This window comes from Octopus bimaculoides, chromosome 5 (assembly GCF_046866305.1).
Source record: "Octopus bimaculoides isolate indiv1 chromosome 5, ASM4686630v1, whole genome shotgun sequence".
Lineage (NCBI taxonomy): Eukaryota > Metazoa > Mollusca > Cephalopoda > Octopoda > Octopodidae > Octopus > Octopus bimaculoides.
Window position 1 is genome coordinate 111,060,645 of NC_142932.1, and position 27,617 is coordinate 111,088,261.

General features: G+C 33.9%; 1 protein-coding gene across 1 annotated transcript; it reads right to left on the reverse strand.

Moving 5' to 3' along the window:
* Window positions 1-284: 284 nt before the first annotated feature.
* Window positions 285-27,617, reverse strand: LOC106874505 (large ribosomal subunit protein uL15). The gene is made up of 5 exons (XM_014922253.3): window positions 26,384-27,617; window positions 24,919-24,982; window positions 24,603-24,678; window positions 1,462-1,639; window positions 285-455 (listed from the first exon to the last, which is right to left on the reverse strand). Exons 1-5 carry the CDS (start codon window positions 26,384-26,386, stop codon window positions 327-329), a joined length of 450 nt encoding a protein of 149 aa, XP_014777739.1. The 5' UTR covers window positions 26,387-27,617; the 3' UTR covers window positions 285-326.

A 27,617-nucleotide genomic window follows, 5' to 3' on the forward strand; every position in this document is an offset into this window, starting at 1 on the left:
GCAGAGCACTGCACTACATTGTATGGCAAGTCTATGAACTGCAACAATCGCAAGTACTTTTACATTGAGTAAATACACGGAGCTTCACTGAAGAATATAGACATATTCCATAAATTAATTTTGCACCAACATACAACAATCAACTGTCCATTGGTCTACATAGTAGACATCTTTAAAGAAATTGTAAAAATCTTTAAACAAGCCCAGCCAGACATTATCTCATGTCCTACAGTTTCTCTGATCCATAACTTTAAGAAACAAAAAAAGACAAAAACTAATGAAACTGCTTTTTAAGACATTTATTACTCTGAACTCAAACTGAGTACTTATGGAACAAGAAGACAAGCTCCACCAGCAGCCTTGATTTTCTGTTCAGCTAGTTTACTGAAAAACTTAGCTTTCACAATAACTGGGGCTTTAGGAATCTCACCCTTTCCAAGTACTTTAAAATAACCCTGCAAATAAAACAAAATGAAAATTAACAAAAATTCAGGTACAGAACACAAAACGAAAATATTTGAAAACGTGAATTTACTTGCAGAAACAATAATTAAAAATACAATTTATTTATGAACTAACGAAGTACTGGAACTAATTTCAGTTTTGAGATCCAAAGTTGTCACCAACCCCATAATATCCTTGGGAATAAGACAGTTGCATCAGTAAAAAGAAAAATTTAGGTATTGAGCAGGTCATTTCCAAGTTTTCTTATAAGACAAATCCCAGTATTTCGTTTTGCGTTACCTTTATGGTACACCTGTATTATGTGTATGAAGTTCAACTGATAAATAATTCAATAATTCTCCACTATTAAAATTTTGTTGTGTACTCATTGAATATTATTAACAAATAACTCATTTCCCAAGTTGATACTGAAACAAAATTTTAATTTTATATTTTGTTGAATTTACCTGTAATTAAATTTGCTTTGAAACTGGAGACTTTTAAATTGTAATCCAAAATTCATGTTAAATAAATAAGTTGTTCTTTGAAACTTGTCTAAATTTATGATTATTTTAGAATTGAACTGGATTGAGACACATACGGGATGTATCTTGGTTAGAAATATAGTAACAAAAGGGTCAAATTTGGGTAGTCTCTAGCATTTTGGTATCACATGATGACAAACAGTATACTGAATAATCTTAAATACTGAATTTCAGAACTTTATGGCACTACTTCCTCCATTAGGTGGCATTTCTACCAGTTTGAAAATACTTCCTTACATCAGGTGGATAATGTAGGATAAACACTCTTGGACAGATTGATATTAAAAAGGTTAACAAATATGAAAATATGTTTGAGGTTGAAATAGCAACTATAAATTCACTTAAAGTTACTTTGGATATCCCCAATATTGCTGTAGCATTACATGATTATATACAAGTTATAAACTTGCATTAGTTATAAGAAGTAATGCATATGAGAAACATGTTAAGAACAATATAAGTAGGAACTTACATGTTTTACACAATCAATAACTGCTGCTCTTTTGTCTCGTCGAGACTTCATATAATTAGTTCGGATGTTTTCTGGGACCAAATTCCACAATGAGTCTATGTTAATGATTGGGCAATAATAATGATGTTTTAATAAATGGTAATGCCGCATACCAACTTTACCAAAATATCCAGGATGGCTGGAAAAGAAAAGAAAAAAGACATTGAAGAACTCCATAATCAAGCTGAAAGCACAGGTAATAACACTGGATCAATAATTCACCTTTGAACTTGAGAGTACTATCTGGCACATCACCAGCATCTCACTTGCTGACTGGGGTAACCATGTTCAAATCCTCCACATGGGGATGCAATGGCAGCTTCAATATTGGTTTCAGTTATTTCAATATTACCTTTCTGATGTTTGTGAACATTGATAATAATGAAGATACGAACACAAAATGACTATCTTGCTCCAATTGACCACGATGTTTGTTCATGCTTGCACAATGAACATTTTATTATTCAAACGTCATCAATGAGATTGGACAGGCACGTGAATGGTATGAAAACATTGTGAATGAAGGAAACTGAAGCAAACGGTTAGGACATTTCTTTTGTACTAAACAGCATCATGAACAACAAGCACACCTGTTTCTTTATCATACTGTCTCTTCTCATAACCCGGTACACAGCCATCATCCTCAATACCACTCTCCCTATCATGAGATATCCTGGTCTTGCAAGTTACTTGGTGACCTAATCAGTGCTGGTGCCATATAAAATCATCAGTCCACTCTAAAAACTAGTTGTTAGGAAGGGCATCCAACTATAAAAATCATGCCAAAGCAGATGGCACGGCCAGTCCTTTGGCATACGAGTGCCTGTTGAACCAACATGATAGAATGGAAGAGGGACATTAAATGATGGTTTGTGTGTGTACTACATATGACTGGAAATCATACTGTAACTGAATAAATCATGGGATAAAAAACAAAAAATGTATTTCAGTTAGATGTATGTTAATGAACAGATCAAAACATTACTGATATGATGTTGTGTTCATTGAGGACCGTTACAAGATTGATGAGTGACCTTGCAGCTGAAGACAGAACACATTTGATGTAGTCCAGGTAGTTATGATAAACATTCTACTAAATGCCATCACATGGAAAAGGACAAAGAATATGAATAATAGTGACAAGACTCAATTAACAACTACTTATAATTTATTCAGGATGTGAGATCTATCCAAACTTACCGAGGTAACAATGTACTTATGTGTATGAAGGAAACTAATGCAAAAATACTTTATGGTTATAATTCACATCATTTTACATAATCTTTATTCCTAAAGTCCCACTCCTTTACAAATTATAAAATAGACTTAGCAGTAGCAACTCTGAACTTTGATGATGTGGCAGGCTTTAAACTGAATGTTTCAATTTCCAATGGTAGTGAGTCACAATTTCCAGAAATAGGAAGCAGAGCCTTTAAAATCTCTCCCAAAACTTTCAGAGAAAGCAGATACTATTAAGTCATCCTTGCAACTCAAAACCAACTTGTTTATAGCAATTCAAGTGCTTCATATAAAATAGTGAAGGCAAAACATGACAGTCCACCAAAAGAGGGTGCTTTTGCCATAAATGACAGGCCCACAAATAAGCTGAATTATCCAATAAAAGGAGAGAAATACTATTCAATGATGAAATAACAGCATTACCTCACCGTAGAAGTGTTTTAATGTGTGTTGTATTGCAATGGTAAAGTATCCTATTTTAACCAGAAACACCATTCCATAAATCTAGAACTACTGTTAAGTCACAATCAAATTTTTACAACATCCAACGTATTAATAGAGAAGAAAATTTCAATCATAGTTTAGAACAGAATAACTAGAAATAGTGACATCTGGGTGCTGTAGACAGCAATACATCCAAAGTAGAGCTGTTAAGCTGAACAACTTACCAATCAGGTAACACAACCCTGACACTCCAATAGAAACATTAATTAATCTTACTGCAAAGTAGATCTAACAGTTGCATTACCTCAAGTCAATACAGGGATCTCTGCATAGTTGTTTGCTTTATTAAAAACAAACTCCAATACAACCTACTGCCATATATATATGCAATATTCAGTGCTTCTACAACATAAAACATCATGGAAATGCAATACCTGTTACATCAGTGCGAATGGTTTATTAAAAAATAACTATTATGATGATGTGAATGTTGAGGACCATTACAAGATTAATGACTGACTTTATAACCGAAGACGAACCACATTTGATGTAGTCCAAGTAGTTATGATAAATACCTAGTGTCAACATATGGATATGGACACAAACATCGACAACATTCTCTATCTAGTAAATATGAGTAATGTCATATATTTAAGCGAATCCACTTTTAAATATGCACTTGGCTGAAGAAATTCAAGACTACTCTGCAAGCAGGAGCGGTTTGTTTCAGCATATTTTATTTAATTTTATGAGACTGTCTTTCTACCCATAAAAGACTAAAGAACTAGTGTAAAGTCATGAATTTGGTTGAAACAAGTATCTTAATTAGAAAAATAGTAAAATGATATAGAATTGGTCAAAACATTACTGATATGATGTTGTGTTCATTGAGGACCGTTACAAGATTGATGAGTGACCTTGCAGCTGAAGACAGAACACATTTGATGTAGTCCAGGTAGTTATGATAAACATTCTACTAAATGCCATCACATGGAAAAGGACAAAGAATATGAATAATAGTGACAAGACTCAAATTAACAACTACTTACAATTTATTCAGGATGCGATACCTATCCAAACTTACCGAGGTAAGGTTTATTTTTGAGAAATTGAAATTGTACAAAAATTTTTTCTGCAGAATCAGAATCTCCATACTTTAGAAATTTCGTAAAAAAAAAAAAAATCTAGAAACAGTGAAAAATTATGGGGGCGGGGTAGGGGGGATTAAAATTTTGAAAACCTTTTTTTTGCTGATTTGGAATCTTCCGTCGAAAAAGTGGGTTTCTGTAATGGGAGAAAAACAAAAAAAAACAAACAAAAGGGAGTGCAATCCCCGTCTTTTACCTCCATCACTTGTCCAACAAATTTGATATCACTGAACTGCATATGGTGAGCATTCTAGTTTATTAAAGTCGTGAGTACAATTTGGACAGAAACAAATATCTCTTAAGATTCAGTTATCACAAAGCTAACAATACAAATGTTGAGAATGACAAAAATCAATACAAATAGTCTTACATTTCTTTTGTACTAAACATAAATACCAAATATACAACTGTCTAGATTGGTATTACTGTAAAGAGGGTGGCTACAAATGTACACACATATATACATAAACATGTGCAAGTTCTCATTTCAGTGAGTGAGCCAACAAAATGAACCCTTTATGCTTCCAATATGACCAGCAGATTGCCCAATGCCTTAGGAACAAGGAGATAAAATGGTGAAATACAGTTTTGGGACTATGTGCCAAGCAAACCCACAAAATATGGGTGATATGTAAGATGAATATTGTGTACTAATTAATTCAAGGAAATATGCTAAAGTGATCCCATTGGGATAAAAAACAAAAAATGTATTTCAGTTAGATGTACGCTAATGAACAGATCAAAACATTACTGTTATGATGTTGTGTCCATTAAGGACCGTTACAAGATTGATGAGTGACCTTGCAGCTGAAGACAGAACACATTTGATGTAGTCCAGGTAGTTATGATAAACATTCTACTAAATGCCATCACATGGAAAAGGACAAAGAATATGAATAATAGTGACAAGACTCAATTAACAACTACTTACAATTTATTAAAGATTTATCCAACTTACCAAGGTAACAATGTATGTTTGGGTAAAATATTAACCCTTTTGATACCAACCCAGCCGAAAAACTTTTTGGTTCATAAGACCAACCCGGCTACAGCCAGTTGAGAGCACCCATTGTTATTTAAATGTGAATTTGAACAAAAATCTTGTTAGTACATTAGTGAAAACACAATCTCACTTTTTTCCCCCCACATTTTTTCAGTGCTGATTTTTTTCAACTCTGAAAATGGATGGATAGGAGTTTCATACTAATATCAAGAAAAAGCATGAGGTACAAACGCATGTGGTGTATGAGAATGAATTGGACATCTCTGTATCTGAAACCGAAAGCAGCGATAGCAAAGACAACTTTACATAGGAATGTAGTAAGAAGTTTTAAATGTTTCTATTAACAATTTTTCTGGGGAGACGGAGTCTACCCATAATCTTTCTCAGGAAGCAAAACCGTTAGACTTTATTTTCTTATTTTTCCACTATGCTTCTTTAAAGCGATCCCTGTTGAAACAAGCTGTTACACAGAATGTAAAACAGTATATGCTAGGAAAGCCCATGAAATGGGGGATCAAAGTTTGTGGGCAGTGGTGTGGATTTAGTTTTTATACAGGGAAAAGACAATAATGTTAGTCAGCATAGCCTTGGGTACGATGTGGTCTGGAATTTATCAATTGCATACTATAACCAGGGCCGTATATTTTTTGACCTATTTTTTTAGTTCAATCAAACTTGCAGTGGATTTAGAAGCTGTGACAACGTATACATGTGCTACAGTATTTGCTAGTAGGAAAGGGCTGCCGTTGGATATAAAAAAAGCAAAGTTAAAAGAAAGAGGTGAAATAATGCAATGGCAGAAAGGAAATCTGCTCGTGACCGCATAGAGAGATAAGAGGCTGATAAATTTCCCATCTACCAGTGCACAACCATTTTAATGTTCATTGTATCGCAATGGTAAAGTATCCTATTTTAACCAGAAACACTATTCCATAAATCTAGGCACTACTGTTAAATCACAATCAAATTTTTACAACATCCTACTTAATAGACTAAATGAAATTTCAATCATATAATTTAAGGGAGAATAACTAGAAATATTGATACACTAAAAGACACTCCAATATAATTGAAATATTACTGAATATTGCAAAGTAAAGTAAATCTACCAGCTATTAGCTCAAGTCAACTTGGGGATCTCGGAACAGTTGTTTGCTTTATTACAAATAAACTCCAATATAACCTACTGCCATATTTATGCAATATTCAATGTTTCCACAACATAAAACATCATGGAGTTACAATACCTGTTACATCAATGTGAATGGTTTATTAAAAAATAGCTATTATGATGATGTGAACTTGAGGACCGTTACAAGATTAATGACTGACCTTGTAACCGAAGACAGAACACATTTGATGTAGTCCAAGTAGTTATGATAAACAATACCTAATGTCGAGATCGTTGCCAGTACCGCCTGACTGGCCTTCGTGCAGGTGTCACGTAAAAGCACCCACTACACTCTCTGAGTGGTTGGCATTAAGGGCATCCAGCTGTAGAAACTCTGCCAAATCAGATTGGAGCCTGGTGTTGCCATCCGGTTTCACCAGTCCTCAGTCAAATCGTGCAACCCATGCTAGCATGGAAAGCGGACGTTAAACGATGATGATGATGATGATGATGATTTCAATATTACTTTTTTGATGTTTGTGGACAAGATAACCAAGATGAATCTTACCTTGCCAACACTGACCACACTTTATGTTGTCCAGTCATAATGACGAACATTCTAACATTTTAATGCCATCACCATGTATTGGACAGATACATGAATGATATACAAATGTTGTAAATGAAGAAAAACAAAGCAAATAGTTTCAGGACATTTCCTTTGTACTAAACAGCATCACAAATAACAAGCACACAACTTAAAAGGTGTTACCATTGTAAAATGGATCATTTATTTATATGTATGTGTATATGTATATATATATATATATATATATATATATATATATATATATATATATATATATATAATCATAAATATACAGGGATTAGCATTGAGTTGCTTCTCCAACATACTTTAAGGGAGAATAACTAGAAATATTGATACACTAAAAGACACTCCAATATAATTGAAATATTACTGAATATTGCAAAGTAAAGTAAATCTACCAGCTATTAGCTCAAGTCAACTTGGGGATCTCGGAGAAGCAACTCAATGCTAATCCCTGTATATTTATGATGATAAATGGTTTTACCGATAAAGGTTTTTTCATACTGAACTACTTGGCAAAATTGTTAATTATTAATTCTATTATTAATGACGATTCCCTGCCCTTATTCTTGTGTATATATATATATATAGGTATATATATGTATATATATATATATATATATATATATATATACATATATATATATATACATATATATATATATATATATATATACACATATATATATATATATATATATACATATATATATATATATATATATATACATATATATATCAATTATTTATATCTAATATATAAATCCTATTCTGCCTGTTTTTTGTGCGCTTATAACTAGAGTTCATCCGATCGCGCTGAAATTTTAAACATGGATACACGAAAAAGCAGGGCGTTCTGTAATCTAAAAAGATTTTCGAAATTGTCAGTTTCAAAGTGAGAATTGCTATTTTTGTAATTTTTTTGTCCTGTTTCTTCTGCCATCCTGTTCATTAACCTACATTCTTAGCAATTCATTTCTACGTTTTCCCATTTAAATGACAGATCTATGTAAATAAAGCTTGCTATTTGTAAATAGTCTCATTTTGATTTAAATATTAGACCATGAACAACTGTATTCATTTCTGCGTTTTCACACGTTTGTAAATGGCTTTAAAAAAAAAAAAAAAAAAAAAAAATCGATATCACTAACTTAAACTGTAATCAACCATGTGCACTTGGGGTCAAATGTGTTCTTGCGGCTGTTTTCGTGCAATAAACCAGCTGACATACAGAACTACTAGGAAAAGGCAGTTATCTTAAGTGAGCAAAAAGGTGAAAATAAGGCTAACTGGTGATTACAGGATTTTCTGAAGATATTCTTAACAAACTTCAATTGAAAGTAGAAAAGACTAATTGATTCCTTATAAAATGTGAACAATTTTGGGGGTTTACATCTAAAATCTAGCCTAATGTTTGTCATCCATGTCAACATGAGGTATGCACTATGGAAGACGACATTGTGCTTATCCTAATGTGAAAGTGTTTAAGGTTAATTATGATGTCCGATTCCACTGAAAGTTGTATATATTGTGGGCTGAAAAGCTTCCCTTCATTTTATTGTCCCCATGACAATTTCGAAACGGTTATATGATTCGCTATCAATTTTCCATATTTAGAAGAAACAGTCAACAGTTTTAACATCTCAGGAACCTTTAATGCCCTAACCAAAGTAACAACCTCATACAATCACCAAACATATCCAGAACTCAACACCGTCCAAGTTAACCCTCTTCATCTATACAAACTGTGCGTTGGACGGGGGGGGGGGGGGGCGTTTGCTACTGTATTTATGTGTGTGTATATATATATATATATATATATATATATATATATATATCATCATTTATATAGATATATATCTTTTATATATATATACACACTCACATCTGTATACCTTGATGTAACAAGTAAATAAAAACTGAAGTCATAACTTTATTTTTTTAATCAGTAGCGCAGCTTAATCAGAGAGGGAAAATGCAACAATCATAACTGCAAGCAACAGAATGTGAAAATCTTAAAAGATCTTCACCCAGTGCAATCCACCTAACAACTGAAAACTGACCTAGTATTTACTAATGAAATATTTTACATAACTGCAGAAATCATGTAGAAAATAAATTGATAACACAAAGACAGACCACTCATGAGCTATGAAGATGGTTAGGACATGTAATACAGACATCAGCTTTTTATGTAGTAAATATGAGTAATGGCATATAAACATTTAAGCAAAGCTACTTTCAAATATGCATTCAGCTGAAGAAATTCTTGACTACCCTCCAAGCAGAAGTGGTTTGTTTCTGCATACTTTATCTAATTTTATACTTCAAAACTTAGCTACTTTTTCATTTTTATACAAGTTTAATTGAAAATTTAGTTAGATTCATGAGACAGTTACACATGACTGGACATAAAGGCAAATAATTTTTTGGTTTTACCTGTTGGCCCCACCTTTCAAACTTTTGCCTACTCACGCTTTTAAACTGTATCTATTTCTCTCATTCCGTTTGTGCTATTTTACCCATAAAAAAATTGAAGCTGTTTCACAGAACTAGTCTGGAGTCTTGAAATTGGTTGAAACAAGTATTTTAATTAGAAAAATAGTAAAACGATATAGAATTGGTCAAAACATTACTGATATGATGTGTTCATTGAGGACCGTTACAAGATTGATGAGTGACCTTGCAGCTGAAGACAAAACACATTTGATGTAGTCCAGGTAGTTATGATAAACATTCTACTAAATGCCATCACATGGAAAAGGACAAAGAATATGAATAATAGTGACAAGACTCTTTGAAAACCTGTTCTGGAATCTTCCGTCGAAAAAGTGGGTTTCTGTAATGGGAGAAAAACAAAAAAAAAAACAAAAGGGAGTGCAATCCCCGTCTTTTACCTCCGTCACTTATCCAACAAGTTTGATATCACTGAACTGCATATGGTGAGCATTCTAGTTATTAAAGTCCTGAGTACAATTTGGACAGAAACAAATATCTCTTAAGATTCAGTTATCACAAAGCTAACAATACAAATGTTGAGAATGACAAAAATCAATACAAATAGTCTTACATTTCTTTTGTACTAAACATAAATACCAAATATACAACTGTCTAGATTGGTATTACTGTAAAGAGGGTGGCTACAAATGTACACACATATATACATAAACATGTGCAAGTTCTCATTTCAGTGAGTGAGCCAACAAACTGAACCCTTTATGCTTCCAATATGACCAGCAGACTGCCCAATGCCTTAGGAACAAGGAGATAAAATGGTGAAATACAGTTTTGGGACTATGTGCCAAGCAAACCCACAAAATATGGGTGATATGTAAGAAGAATATTGAGGACTAATTAATTCAAGGAAATTTGCTAAAGTGATCCCATTGGGATAAAAAACAAAAAAATGTATTTCAGTTAGATGTACGCTAATGAACAGATCAAAACATTACTGTTATGATGTTGTGTCCATTAAGGACCGTTACAAGATTGATGAGTGACCTTGCAGCTGAAGACAGAACACATTTGATGTAGTCCAGGTAGTTATGATAAACATTCTACTAAATGCCATCACATGGAAAAGGACAAAGAATATGAATAATAGTGACAAGACTCAATTAACAACTACTTACAATTTATTCAAGATTTATCCAACTTACCAAGGTAACAATGTATGTTTGGGTAAAATATTAACCCTTTTGATACCAACCCAGCCGAAAAACTTTTTGGTTCATAAGACCAACCCGGCTACAGCCAGTTGAGAGCACCCATTGTTATTTAAATGTGAATTTGAACAAAAATCTTGTTAGTACATTAGTGAAAACACAATCTCACTTTTTTCACCCCACATTTTGTCAGTGCTGATTTTTTTCAACTCTGAAAATGGATGGATAGGAGTTTCATACTAATATCAAGAAAAAGCATGAGGTACAAACGCATGTGGTGTATGAGAATGAATTGGACATCTCTGTATCTGAAACCGAAAGCAGCTATAGCGAAGACAACTTTACATAGGAATGTAGTAAGAAGTTTTAAATGTTTCTATTAACAATTTTTCTGGGGAGACGGAGTCTACCCATAATCTTTCTCAGGAAGCAAAACCGTTAGACTTTATTTTCTTATTTTTCCACTATGCTTCTTTAAAGCGATCCCTGTTGAAACAAGCTGTTACACAGAATGTAAAACAGTATATGCTAGGAAAGCCCATGAAATGGGGGATCAAAGTTTGTGGGCAGTGGTGTGGATTTAGTTTTTATACAGGGAAAAGACAATAATGTTAGTCAGCATAGCCTAGGGTACGATGTGGTCTGGAATCTATCAATTGCATACTATAACCAGGGCCATATATTTTTTGACCTATTTTTTTAGTTCAATCAAACTTGCAGTGGATTTAGAAGCTGTGACAACGTATACATGTGCTACAGTAATTGCTAGTAGGAAAGGGCTGCCGTTGGATATAAAAAAAGCAAAGTTAAAAGAAAGAGGTGAAATAATGCAATGGCAGAAAGGAAATCTGCTCGTGACCGCATAGAGAGATAAGAGACTGATAAATTTCCCATCTACCAGTGCACAACCATTTTAATGTTCATTGTATCGCAATGGTAAAGTATCCTATTTTAACCAGAAACACTATTCCATAAATCTAGGAACTACTGTTAAATCACAATCAAATTTTTACAACATCCTACTTAATAGACTAAATGAAATTTCAATCATATAATTTAAAGGAGAATAACTAGAAATATTGATACACTAAAAGACACTCCAATATAATTGAAATATTACTGAATATTGCAAAGTAAAGTAAATCTACCAGCTATTAGCTCAAGTCAACTCGGGGATCTCGGAACAGTTGTTTGCTTTATTACAAATAAACTCCAATATAACCTACTGCCATATTTATGCAATATTCAATGTTTCCACAACATAAAACATCATGGAGTTACAATACCTGTTACATCAATGTGAATGGTTTATTAAAAAATAGCTATTATGATGATGTGAACTTGAGGACCGTTACAAGATTAATGACTGACCTTGTAACCGAAGACAGAACACATTTGATGTAGTCCAAGTAGTTATGATAAACAATACCTCATGTCGAGATCGTTGCCAGTACTGCCTGACTGGCCTTCGTGCAGGTGTCACGTAAAAGCACCCACTACACTCTCTGAGTGGTTGGCATTAAGGGCATCCAGCTGTAGAAACTCTGCCAAATCAGATTGGAGCCTGGTGTTGCCATCCGGTTTCACCAGTCCTCAGTCAAATCGTGCAACCCATGCTAGCATGGAAGGTGGACGTTAAACGATGATGATGATGATGATGATGATTTCAATATTACTTTTTTGATGTTTGTGGACAAGATAACCAAGATGAATCTTACCTTGCCAACACTGACCACACTTTATGTTGTCCAGTCATAATGACGAACATTCTAACATTTTAATGCCATCACCAGGTATTGGACAGATACATGAATGATATACAAATGTTGTAAATGAAGAAAAACAAAGCAAATAGTTTCAGGACATTTCCTTTGTACTAAACAGCATCACAAATAACAAGCACACAACTTAAAAGGTGTTACCATTGTAAAATGGATCATTTATTTATATGTATGTGTATATATATATATATATATAATACAAAGAATATATATACATGTATACACACATATATGTACATACTTACATCTACATGTGTATATACATGCATATCAGGGTACAGGACGTTAGAACAATAAACTACAGACAACGGAACGAACATATAGGAAAACGGAAAGCCACTTGGAATATCCCTTCATCAGCTGTCTCTATTCTATCTAGACGTTTCGAAGATAATATATATATATATATAATCATAAATATACAGGGATTAGCATTGAGTTGCTTCTCCAACATACTTTAAGGGAGAATAACTAGAAATATTGATACACTAAAAGACACTCCAATATAATTGAAATATTACTGAATATTGCAAAGTAAAGTAAATCTACCAGCTATTAGCTCAAGTCAACTTGGGGATCTCGGAGAAGCAACTCAATGCTAATCCCTGTATATTTATGATGATAAATGGTTTTACCGATAAAGGTTTTTTCATACTGAACTACTTGGCAAAATTGTTAATTATTAATTCTATTATTAATTGACGATTCCCTGCCCTTATTCTTGTGTGTGTGTATATATATATATATATATATATATATATATATATATATATATATATATATATATATATATATATATATACATATATATATCAATTATTTATATCTAATATATAAATCCTATTCTGCCTGTTTTTTGTGCGCTTATAACTAGAGTTCATCCGATCGCGCTGAAATTTTAAACATGGATACACGAAAAAGCAGGGCGTTCTGTAATCTAAAAAGATTTTCGAAATTGTCAGTTTCAAAGTGAGAATTGCTATTTTTGTAATTTTTTTGTCCTGTTTCTTCTGCCATCCTGTTCATTAACCTACATTCTAAGCAATTCATTTCTACGTTTTCCCATTTAAATGACAGATCTATGTAAATAAAGCTTGCTATTTGTAAATAGTCTCATTTTGATTTAAATATTAGACCATGAACAACTGTATTCATTTCTGCGTTTTCACACGTTTGTAAATGGCTTAAAAAAAAAAAAAAAAAAAAAAATCGATATCACTAACTTAAACTGTAATCAACCATGTGCACTTGGGGTCAAATGTGTTCTTGCGGCTGTTTTCGTGCAATAAACCAGCTGACATACAGAACTACTAGGAAAAGGCAGTTATCTTAAGTGAGCAAAAAGGTGAAAATAAGGCTAACTGGTGATTACAGGATTTTCTGAAGATATTCTTAACAAACTTCAATTGAAAGTAGAAAAGACTAATTGATTCCTTATAAAATGTGAACAATTTTGGGGGTTTACATCTAAAATCTAGCCTAATGTTTGTCATCCATGTCAACATGAGGTATGCACTATGGAAGACTACATTGTGCTTATCCTAATGTGAAAGTGTTTAAGGTTAATTATGATGTCCGATTCCACTGAAAGTTGTATATATTGTGGGCTGAAAAGCTTCCCTTCATTTTATTGTCCCCATGACAATTTCGAAAAGGTTATATGATTCGCTATCAATTTTCCATATTTAGAAGAAACAGTCAACAGTTTTAACATCTCAGGAATCTTTAATGCCCTAACCAAAGTAACAACCTCATACAATCACCAAACATATCCAGAACTCAACACCGTCCAAGTTAACCCTCTTCATCTATACAAACTGTGCGTTGGACGGGGGGGGGGGGGGGGGCGTTTGCTACTGTATGTATGTGTGTGTATATATATATATATATATATATATATATATATATATATATATATATATATATACACACATATGTACCATCTATTTATATATCTCATCACTTGAGGGTTGGCAACAGGTACAGTGAAGAATGTCCACCAAGGATCAGTCCTCAGCCCCCTCTTATTCATCATAGTCCTCGAGGCATTAACAGAGGAATTCAAGACAGGATGTCCCTGGGAGCTTCTCTATGCTGATGACCTTGCTCTAATAACTAAGTCACTATCAGAGCTAGAGAAGTTTCAGGTGTGGAAACAAGGCCTAGAATCGAAGAGCCTTAGTTAACATAGCAAAAACCAAAGTCTTAAAATGTAAGAAGGCAGACAAACCACAAACCCTTTCAGAAAGATGGCCCTGCTCAATCTGTAAAGGCATAGGTAGAAACGCCATAAGACGTACCTAGTGTAAGCTATGGACACATAAGTGGTCCAGCAATATCAAAGGAAGGCTAACTGGAAGATAGTTTGTGTGTAGCAAATGCTCCGGAGAAATAAACACTGAAAATGTGCAGAAAACAGCTTCCGTCATATTCCTGGGGGAAAAACTGTAAGTAGATAGCTTCTGTTACCTAGATAACCAAGTCAGGAGTGGGGGTGGATGCTCCAAAAGTGTAGCTGCTAGAATAAGAATAGCCTGGGCGAAGTTCAGAGAGCTCTCACCTCTGCTGGTGACAAAGGGCCTCTCTCTCTCTCAGAGTAAAAGGTTCACTATATGATGCATGTGCACAAACATCCATGCTACATGGCAGTGAAACATGGGCCATGACTGCTGAGGATATTGCATGAGCTTGCAAGGAATGAAGCCAATATGCCCCGCTGGATGTGTAAGAAACTGTGCTGGTATGGTTATGTGTTACGAATAGACGAGAACAGCTGTGTGAAAGTGTCACATGCTAGCAGTAGAGGGAACCTGTGGAAGAGGTAAACCTAGGAAGACCTATGATGAGGTGGTGAAGTACAACCTCTAAACATTGGGTTTCACTGAGGCAATGACAAGTGATCGAGACCTTTGTTCATATGCTGTGCTTGAGAATACCTGGCAAGCCAACTGAGACCATAACCGTGGCCTATGCCAGTGCAGCATAACCAGCCCATTTAAGAGTACCCTTCAATCATTGGGCAATAAACAGTGCTTGTGAAGACCTGTTGAGGCAGGTGTAATCATTGTCATGGACAATGACAGTACTGCCTGATTGGCACGTTAAAACACCATTTGAGTGTGGTCGTTTCCTGTGCCAGTGGCACGTAAAAAGCACCTACTACACTCCTGGAGTATTTTGCATTAGGAAGGCATGCTGCTGTAGAAACTCTGCTAGATCAGATTGGAGCCTGGTACAGCCCCAGTCAAACTGTCCAACCCATGGCAGCACAGAAAGCAGACGTTAAATGATGACAATGACATATATATATATATATATATATCATCATTTATATAGATATATATCTTTTATATATATATATAAACACTCACATCTGTATACCTTGATGTAACAAGTAAATAAAAACTGAAGTCATAACTTTATTTTTTTAATCAGTAGCGCAGCTTAATCAGAGAGGGAAAATGCAACAATCATAACTGCACGCAACAGAATGTGAAAATCTTAAAAGATCTTCACCCAGTGCAATCCACCTAACAACTGAAAACTGACCTAGTATTTACTAATGAAATATTTTACATAACTGCAGAAATCATGTAGAAAATAAATTGATAACACAAAGACAGACCACTCATGAGCTATGAAGATGGTTAGGACATGTAATACAGACATCAGCTTTTTATGTAGTAAATATGAGTAATGGCATATAAACATTTAAGCAAAGCTACTTTCAAATATGCATTCAGCTGAAGAAATTCTTGACTACCCTCCAAGCAGAAGTGGTTTGTTTCTGCATACTTTATCTAATTTTATACTTCAAAACTTAGCTACTTTTTCATTTTTATACAAGTTTAATTGAAAATTTAGTTAGATTCATGAGACAGTTACACATGACTGGACATAAAGGCAAATAATTTTTTGGTTTTACCTGTTGGCCCCACCTTTCAAACTTTTGCCTACTCACGCTTTTAAACTGTATCTATTTCTCTCATTCCGTTTGTGCTATTTTACCCATAAAAAAATTGAAGCTGTTTCACAGAACTAGTCTGGAGTCTTGAAATTGGTTGAAACAAGTATTTTAATTAGAAAAATAGTAAAACGATATAGAATTGGTCAAAACATTACTGATATGATGTTGTGTTCATTGAGGACCGTTACAAGATTGATGAGTGACCTTGCAGCTGAAGACAGAACACATTTGATGTAGTCCAGGTAGTTATGATAAACATTCTACTAAATGCCATCACATGGAAAAGGACAAAGAATATGAATAATAGTGACAAGACTCAAATTAACAACTACTTACAATTTATTCAGGATGCGATACCTATCCAAACTTACCGAGGTAATGTATATTTTTGAGAAATTGAAATTTTACTAAAATTTTTTCTGCAGAATCATAATCTCCATACTTTACAAATTTCGTAAAAAAAAAAAAAAAAAATCTAAAAACAGTGAAAATTTATGGGGGCGGGGTAGGGGGGATTTTCTGTAATGGGAGAAAAACAAAAAAAAAACAAAAGGGAGTGCAATCCCCGTCTTTTACCTCCGTCACTTATCCAACAAGTTTGATATCACTGAACTGCATATGGTGAGCATTCTAGTTATTTAAGTCCTGAGTACAATTTGGACAGAAACAAATATCTCTTAAGATTCAGTTATCACAAAGCTAACAATACAAATGTTGAGAATGACAAAAATCAATACAAATAGTCTTACATTTCTTTTGTACTAAACATAAATACCAAATATACAACTGTCTAGATTGGTATTACTGTAAAGAGGGTGGCTACAAATGTACACACATATATACATAAACATGTGCAAGTTCTCATTTCAGTGAGTGAGCCAACAAACTGAACCCTTTATGCTTCCAATATGACCAGCAGACTGCCCAATGCCTTAGGAACAAGGAGATAAAATGGTGAAATACAGTTTTGGGACTATGTGCCAAGCAAACCCACAAAATATGGGTGATATATAAGAAGAATATTGAGGACTAATTAATTCAAGGAAATTTGCTAAAGTGATCCCATTGGGATAAAAAACAAAAAAATGTATTTCAGTTAGATGTACGCTAATGAACAGATCAAAACATTACTGTTATGATGTGTCCATTAAGGACCGTTACAAGATTGATGAGTGACCTTGCAGCTGAAGACAGAACACATTTGATGTAGTCCAGGTAGTTATGATAAACATTCTACTAAATGCCATCACATGGAAAAGGACAAAGAATATGAATAATAGTGACAAGACTCAATTAACAACTACTTACAATTTATTCAAGATTTATCCAACTTACCAAGGTAACAATGTATGTTTGGGTAAAATATTAACCCTTTTGATACCAACCCAGCTGAAAAACTTTTTGGTTCATAAGACCAACCCGGCTAGAGCCAGTTGAGAGCACCCATTGTTATTTAAATGTGAATTTGAACAAAAATCTTGTTAGTACATTAGTGAAAACACAATCTCACTTTTTTCACCCCACATTTTTTCAGTGCTGATTTTTTTCAACTCTGAAAATGGATGGATAGGAGTTTCATACTAATATCAAGAAAAAGCATGAGGTACAAACGCATGTGGTGTATGAGAATGAATTGGACATCTCTGTATCTGAAACCGAAAGCAGCGATAGCGAAGACAATTTTACATAGGAATGTAGTAAGAAGTTTTAAATGTTTCTATTAACAATTTTTCTGGGGAGACGGAGTCTACCCATAATCTTTCTCAGGAAGCAAAACCGTTAGACTTTATTTTCTTATTTTTCCACTATGCTTCTTTAAAGCGATCCCTGTTGAAACAAGCTGTTACACAGAATGTAAAACAGTATATGCTAGGAAAGCCCATGAAATGGGGGATCAAAGTTTGTGGGCAGTGGTGTGGATTTAGTTTTTATACAGGGAAAAGACAATAATGTTAGTCAGCATAGCCTAGGGTACGATGTGGTCTGGAATTTATCAATTGCATACTATAACCAGGGCCATATATTTTTTGACCTATTTTTTTAGTTTAATCAAACTTGCAGTGGATTTAGAAGCTGTGACAACGTATACATGTGCTACAGTATTTGCTAGTAGGAAAGGGCTGCCGTTGGATATAAAAAAAGCAAAGTTAAAAGAAAGAGGTGAAATAATGCAATGGCAGAAAGGAAATCTGCTAGTGACCGCATAGAGAGATAAGAGGCTGATAAATTTCCCATCTACCAGTGCACAACCATTTTAATGTTCATTGTATCGCAATGGTAAAGTATCCTATTTTAACCAGAAACACTATTCCATAAATCTAGGCACTACTGTTAAATCACAATCAAATTTTTACAACATCCTACTTAATAGACTAAATGAAATTTCAATCATATAATTTAAGGGAGAATAACTAGAAATATTGATACACTAAAAGACACTCCAATATAATTGAAATATTACTGAATATTGCAAAGTAAAGTAAATCTACCAGCTATTAGCTCAAGTCAACACGGGGATCTCGGAACAGTTGTTTGCTTTATTACAAATAAACTCTAATATAACCTACTGCCATATTTATGCAATATTCAATGTTTCCACAACATAAAACATCATGGAGTTACAATACCTGTTACATCAATGTGAATGGTTTATTAAAAAATAGCTATTATGATGATGTGAACTTGAGGACCGTTACAAGATTAATGACTGACCTTGTAACCGAAGACAGAACACATTTGATGTAGTCCAAGTAGTTATGATAAACAATACCTAATGTCGAGATCGTTGCCAGTACCGCCTGACTGGCCTTCGTGCAGGTGTCACGTAAAAGCACCCACTACACTCTCTGAGTGGTTGGCATTAAGGGCATCCAGCTGTAGAAACTCTGCCAAATCAGATTGGAGCCTGGTGTTGCCATCCGGTTTCACCAGTCCTCAGTCAAATCGTGCAACCCATGCTAGCATGGAAAGCGGACGTTAAACAATGATGATGATGATGATTTCAATATTACTTTTTTGATGTTTGTGGACAAGATAACCAAGATGAATCTTACCTTGCCAACACTGACCACACTTTATGTTGTCCAGTCATAATGACGAACATTCTAACATTTTAATGCCATCACCAAGTATTGGACAGATACATGAATGATATACAAATGTTGTAAATGAAGAAAAACAAAGCAAATAGTTTCAGGACATTTCCTTTGTACTAAACAGCATCACAAATAACAAGCACACAACTTAAAAGGTGTTACCATTGTAAAATGGATCATTTATTTATATGTATGTGTATATGTATATATATATATATATATATATATATATATATATATATATATATATAATCATAAATATACAGGGATTAGCATTGAGTTGCTTCTCCAACATACTTTAAGGGAGAATAACTAGAAATATTGATACACTAAAAGACACTCCAATATAATTGAAATATTACTGAATATTGCAAAGTAAAGTAAATCTACCAGCTATTAGCTCAAGTCAACTCGGGGATCTCGGAGAAGCAACTCAATGCTAATCCCTGTATATTTATGATGATAAATGGTTTTACCGATAAAGGTTTTTTTCATACTGAACTACTTGGCAAAATTGTTAATTATTAATTCTATTATTAATTGACGATTCCCTGCCCTTATTCTTGTATATATATATATATATATATATATATATATATATATATATATATATATATATATATCAATTATTTATATCTAATATATCAATCCTATTCTGCCTGTTTTTTGTGCGCTTATAACTAGAGTTCATCCGATCGCGCTGAAATTTTAAACATGGATACACGAAAAAGCAGGGCGTTCTGTAATCTAAAAAGATTTTCAAAATTGTCAGTTTCAAAGTGGGAATTGCTATTTTTGTAATTTTTTTGTCCCGTTTCTTCTGCCATCCTGTTCATTAACCTACATTCTAAGCAATTCATTTCTACGTTTTCCCATTTAAATGACAGATCTATGTAAATAAAGCTTGCTATTTGTAAATAGTCTCATTTTGATTTAAATATTAGACCATGAACAACTGTATTCATTTCTGCGTTTTGACATGTTTGTAAATGGCTTTAAAAAAAAAAAAATAATCGATATCACTAACTGTAATCAACCATGTGCACTTGGGGTCAAATGTGTTCTTACGGCTGTTTTCGTGCAATAAACCAGCTGACATAAAGAACTACTAGGAAAAGGCAGTTACCTTAACCCTTTCGTTACCAAACCGCCCAAAAAAAATTTTGGTTCATGTGACCAAGCCGCCCGTAAATCACCTATTCATATTTAAATGAGAATATCTGAGCAAATCTCGTTAGTACATTCGTGAAAACACGTAATTATTTGTGTAAACAGTTCAGCTATAGTTTTGTACGACGATCAACGTGTTTTTTTAATTTTGTGAATTTTGTGAGATTTTTTTCCAAATTTGTTCCTGTTGTGTTTTCAAAATTTGTAATCCTGACAAAAAAATGGATACGAATTTCATTCTGTCAAGCAGCGAGTCAGAATTCGAAGGATTTTCCGTTGAAAACCTTGATAAATCTAACTCTATAACCGAAAAAAAAAAAGCACGTGGTATTTGATAATGAATCTGAGGTTTCATTTTCCGAAAATGAAAGCAGTGAATCCGAGAGCTCCGATGATAGCGATAAAGATAATGAATTAGTACCTGAATGGAGTGAAAATTTAAAAACTCCTTCTTTCAGTGATTTTTCTGAAGAAACTGGACCAAGTCACAGTCTTTTTGCTTTTTCCGATGTGCCTATTTGAATTGATTACGGCGGAAACAAATCGTTACGCTAAATGTAAACAAAGCGTAAAAAGGATAGTTTGAGGTTTCCCATAAACTTGAATGAAATTAAAGCATATTTTGCAATAAATATTATCATGGGCATTAGAAAGTTACCTAGAATAACTAATTACTGGAGTAGTGATGAACCCTTTGGCGACGAATATGTCGAGTATAATGACGAGGATACGGTTTTTAAAATTGACTCAATATCTACATGTAAGAGACACGAGCAGTACACCAGTACGTGGAAAACCAGACTTTGATCCCTTATTTAAAATAAGACCCCTCTTTGACTGTGTTCAAAGCACATATAAAACAGTTTATAGATAAGGATATGGTGGGCTATAAAGGCCTAGTGCGTTTTCAACAGTATATGCCAGGAAAGCGCACAAAATGGGGGATCAAAGTTTGGAAAAGATTTGTGAATCAAATACTGGGTACTGCTCTGGATTTTAATTTTATACTGGCAAAAGAGACAGTAATAAATCCAGTAATGTGCACAACTCTTCTATAATAATATTTTGTTGTATACCCAATTGAATATTAGCTAATAACCCATTTTCTATAGCGATGTTTGAACAAAAATTTAAATAATTTTATATTTTGTTGAATTTACCTGTATTTACCTGTAATTAAAGTCACTTTGTGACAAAAATTTTGGTATAGAATTGGTTGAGAACCTTTCGTTAATTTATCTTCCAAAAATCACAATATGTTGATAAATAAAAAAGTTAGAGTTGTTTAACGAAACCAGCCTAAATTTATGATTATGTTAGAAATTAATTGAAACACATAAGGGGTGTAATTTGGTTAGAAATATGGTAACGAAAGGGTTAAGTGAGCAAAAAGGTGAAAATAAGGCTAACTGGTAATTACAGGATTTTCTGAAGATATTCATAACAAACTTCAATTGAAAGTAGAAAAGACTAATTGATTCCTTATAAAATGTGAACAATTTTGGGGGTTTACATCTAAAATCTAGCCTAATGTTTGTCATCCATGTCAACATGAGGTATGCACTATGGAAGACTACATTGTGCTTATCCTAATGTGAAAGTGTTTAAGGTTAATTATGATGTCCGATTCCACTGAAAGTTGTATATATTGTGGGCTGAAAAGCTTCCCTTCATTTTATTGTCCCCATGACAATTTCGAAAAGGTTATATGATTCGCTATCAATTTTCCTTATTTAGAAGAAACAGTCAACAGTTTTAACATCTCAGGAATCTTTAATGCCCTAACCAAAGTAACAACCTCATACAATCACCAAACATATCCAGAACTCAACACTGTCCAAGTTAACCCTCTTCATCTATACAAACTGTGCATTGGATGGGGGGGGGGGGGCGTTTGCTACTGTATGTGTATGCATGTATGTATGTATGTGTATATATATATATATATATATATACACACACACACACACATATGTACCATCTATTTATATATCTCATCACTTGAGGGTTGGCAACAGGTACAGTGAAGAATGTCCACCAAGGATCAGTCCTCAGCCCCCTCATTCATCATAGTCCTCGAGGCATTAACAGAGGGATTCAAGACAGGATGTCCCTGGGAGCTTCTCTATGCTGATGACCTTGCTCTAATAACTAAGTCACTATCAGAGCTAGAGAAGTTTCAGGTGTGGAAACAAGGCCTAGAATCGAAGAGCCTTAGTTAACATAGCAAAAACCAAAGTCTTAAAATGTAAGAAGGCAGACAAACCACAAACCCTTTCAGAAAGATGGCCCTGCTCAATCTGTAAAAGCATAGGTAGAAACGCCATAAGACGTACCTAGTGTAAGCTATGGACACATAAGCGGTCCAGCAATATCAAAGGAAGGCTAACTGGAAGATAGTTTGTGTGTGGCAAATGCTCCGGAGAAATAAACACTGAAAATGTGCAGAAAACAGCTTCCGTCATATTCCTGGGGGAAAAACTGTAAGTAGATAGCTTCTGTTACCTAGATAACCAAGTCAGGAGTGGGGGTGGTCAAAACATTACTGTTATGATGTTGTGTTCATTGAGGACCGTTACAAGATTGATGAGTGACCTTGCAGCTGAAGACAGAACACATTTGATGTAGTCCAGGTAGTTATGATAAACATTCTAGTAATGCCATCACATGGAACTGGACAAAGAATATGAACATTCTGATTGGACTCATTTACCAACCTCACCAAGTTAATGACATTCATCTATTGTAAATGATGAAAACTGCAACAGTTTGAGAAATTTTGCTTTTATCAAACTTAAATTTTTAACATTTTATTTAAAATATTTAGCCAGAGGTTCTGAAAACTCAAAACTAAAACAGTACACAACCTGTTTATGATTGACATTCCAAATACTTAATATCATATACTGTAAGAATTTAAATATAATGCTGGAAACGAGGATTTTTTGCAAGGCTAATGCACATTCGTATCTCCACTTGAAAAATGCATTTTTCTGAAAAAGTTTTTTCGGATTCCTAGTTTTTACATGTCGGAGATTATGAATATGCAAAAAAAAAAAAAAAAAAAATGTTACACCCCACCTCATTTTAAATGTATTGTATAATGAAGTGTAGAAATTTCATTAAAGCAGGCTTTACATACACATTCTATGCACATTTAGCTAAACTATAGAAATTTGTTTCGATATTGATAACATCTCCATATTTTCCCACATGACATACCTGCTTTAATGAAATTTCCACAATTTAAGAAACATTTAAAATTGGGTGTGTGGGGTAGAATTTTGAAAAAAAAATTTTTTTTTTTGCATATTCATAATCTCCAACATGTTAAAACTAGGAATCCGAATAAACTTTTTCAGAAAAATGCACTTTTCAAGGTGAGGCGTGAATCTGCATTAGCCCCTTTGCTATAGTGAGTGAGCCTTTCTGACAGCAGCATATTTAATATGCTGAAGACAATACAATTTTTACAGCACAAAAATGCTAGACCAATCTAATGCAACTGATTTCTGTGATTATAAGATAACATCACAACCATATGACCCAAGACTGGTAGAGAAAAGAAACAGAGGAGCACTTAATGCTAAAAGACCAAATTTATAACTGACAAGAAAAATAACTAAATTGCATAGTATACAATACCTACAGATAGAACTGGACAGAAGCAGAAAAATAAAAATACATGGAAACTCTTTACACGTAGTGTACATCATACGATGACTCAAATCATGTCTATGCTTAGTAATTCAATCTGGTTCTCCAGGTCAATAAGGCCTGCATCCCTCCACTCCAGCACCAATGAGAAGCATGCTACCATCATCAGCTTTGTACTACGCAATAATTGAACCAATCAGACAGATACTTACTATTTATCGAAGTTTATTCGGTGATGCAGCAAACCACCAGCATTACCCCGACCACCAGGATGCTTCCTGTGTTTTCCTAAGTAATAAATGAATATATTCATTGAAAATACCTACAAAAATACATGGTCTAACTATTGATTGTTCAATTGTTACAGCCTAATTCCACTCTTAAATCTCAAACACATTTTCATGATGGTATTTATAAACTCATAAATTATAAATATGACAAAGTAATAAGCTATTGATATTATTGTACGTTTGAACTTTCAAAAGCATCAGCTGAATTTTTTGAAAATTAAAAAGCCCATTGTCTTACCAACTCGACCGTGTCCGTGACTCACGTGACCTCTTAATTTTCTTGTCTTCTTCCTTTTTGTGGCCTAAGAGAAAAAATACGAAATCTGACACTCTAGGACAAAGCATACTTTAGGAAAAAAAAAAAACGTTTTGGATGATTTATGAACACATGGTCAAAGATTTAGCTTGTAAATATAATTTAGAATAAAACAGCTGTACACTAAAAAAAAGTCTGGTACAGCGCACCTGAATATGCTTGCAACAGACTAACCACAGGCTTGTTCAAATTCCAACTACTTATGACCGTGACGTCTTTATTCCATTATCTCCCTTATAACCGACGGGTTGAAGCACCAAGCCGGGTGCTCTTAGCATATTGTCTCTCTACACACAAGTCTGAATGTTAAAAACCTGGTTTGCAACATCTCAAACTGCTTTCAAAATAAATACGTATGGCAAGACAATTCTCGCTAATAAGTGTAACTAATTTGTAAATAACTGTACAAAATAATGAAAGCAATGTTTATTCGGTGCACATGGTGGAGACAATCCCAATTTTTCAAGGAGGTGCAAAACTGCATTAGCCCCTCAATACGTATGTCTCCACTGACCCTGGAAAGTAAATAGTGCCTGTTTCTTTGATCTTTTGCTCGTTAAGATACAGCCATGCAGGTGTTATTTCTAAATACCGATATCTAAAATATCGGTGCAATGAAAATTATTCTGCCGACATTTTTTAACGTGTAATTTTCACGACTATTCCAAATATTAATTACGTTGAGCAGGGGTTTTTCATATATTTGCAGAAGGAAGTATGAAAAAATATATATATTTCAGAACTTATATACACAAATTGGAGCAGTGAATTCGACAGAGTTGATTTAAAAAAATGGAAACTAGGCAACGATAGTTGTACAGATGAAGCTCAAGGCCTTTACTCCCTCCCCAAAAACTGTGAGCAATGGCTAAAATGACATACATTTGTAGATAAATTTTGCATACGTATTAATAAATCTAAGATCGCGATACACAGTGATGTATTAATAAATTGAGAGTCTATTTACACAATAATGTTTGAATGTATATTTATGGAACACGTGAACTTGCTCAGATTTAATAGGAATTTATATTAAGGATATAATTAAGATTGAATTAACGATTTACTAAATCTTTGAATAGTGAAGTCATTTAATGTAAAAAGCAAAGCTTTAAATAAATATGGACTACTTCAGGATACTTATCTCAAAATTATATATTGCAGTTTATAAAAGGATAAATTGGTAACAAATGTGAAGAGATTATGGCTACATGTGTTTAAAGCAATCTAAAATAAAATCTAAGGCTCAAATAACAGAAATAATAAACTAGTTAAATATAATATAACATACTGAGTTAAAATATAGAGGATATGCAAAAAATAATATTTCAAAACAATACGATTAATATGGATTACATGCCAGATACAATCCGACAAGTGTACTCACCATTATGAAAGAGAACTCAAAAGGAATCTACAAAGGAAGTTACGGGATATTTTGACATGCGTACCGCTGACTTCCTGTAAAGAGTTTCCGTTTTACTGTTTTGCGCAAAGATTGTCTTTTTGTCTTGTTGTTTGCACGCAATTAACATATAAATCTGGGTACCGAAGAATAAGTGTCTTCGAAAAGTTATCATTTTTATTTTTATATATGAATAAAGTCTTTCGGTCCAGATGGACTATATGCAATCTGAACCTTTCCCCCTTTTTTTTTTTTTTAGGCTATGGAGTTAGCTATCTATCTGTCTGTCTGTCTGTTTATCTCACTATCTCTCTCTATATATCTATCTATCACTCGTTCACCTCTGTGTCCGTAGAATTTATCAAATTAGAAAACGCAAATTTAATATAAAAATATATTTTCTGAAATTTTTTTAGGCTATGGAGATTCCGATTCTGAAAAAAAATTTTCAAAATTTCGATCCACCACCCCGGTTCTTATATAGATCCACAGGGTAAACCTAACCCTAACTCAAACCCTAACCCTAACCCTAAACCTAACCCTAACACTAGTTTTGTGAGATTTGGCTGTTATTTCTAGCATGTAAATAGCCTGCTTGGTGGTGGGAGGGGGGTGAATTGAAATTTTTCAAACAATTTTGGCACTGTCATGGTATTAGCTGTCAGAAGTGAAAGTAGAAAAATCTGACAAGGAACGTTACTGCTGGTTTGAGTTGATTCTTTGGCTACTGACAGCTAATACCATGACTGGCCGGAGCGAGCTATCTGTTATTGGAACAAATTTGACACCTATATCCATGCGTTTGAAAACACACAGAGTATAAGGGTACTACTAAAGCAGAGTGGTCCCGAACGCGCAGTAGCGCGTCCGCGCTAGCTAGTCGTGAGTGGTCGATCCTATTATTTTTAAACTTCAAACTTCATTTGTTTTCTATTTTGATAAATTCTCTCTGTTGAAAATTATATTTTTATATTTTAAATAATTTGCAATTTCAGAAAATATATTTTTATATTAAATTTGCGTTTTCTAATTTGATAAATTCTACGGACACAGAGGTGAACGAGTGATAGATAGATATATAGAGAGAGATAGTGAGATAAACAGACAGACAGACAGATAGATAGCTAACTCAAACCAGCAGTAACGTTCCTTGTCAATTCTACTTTCAATTCTGACAGCTAATACCATGACAGTGCCACAATTTTTTTCCAGAATC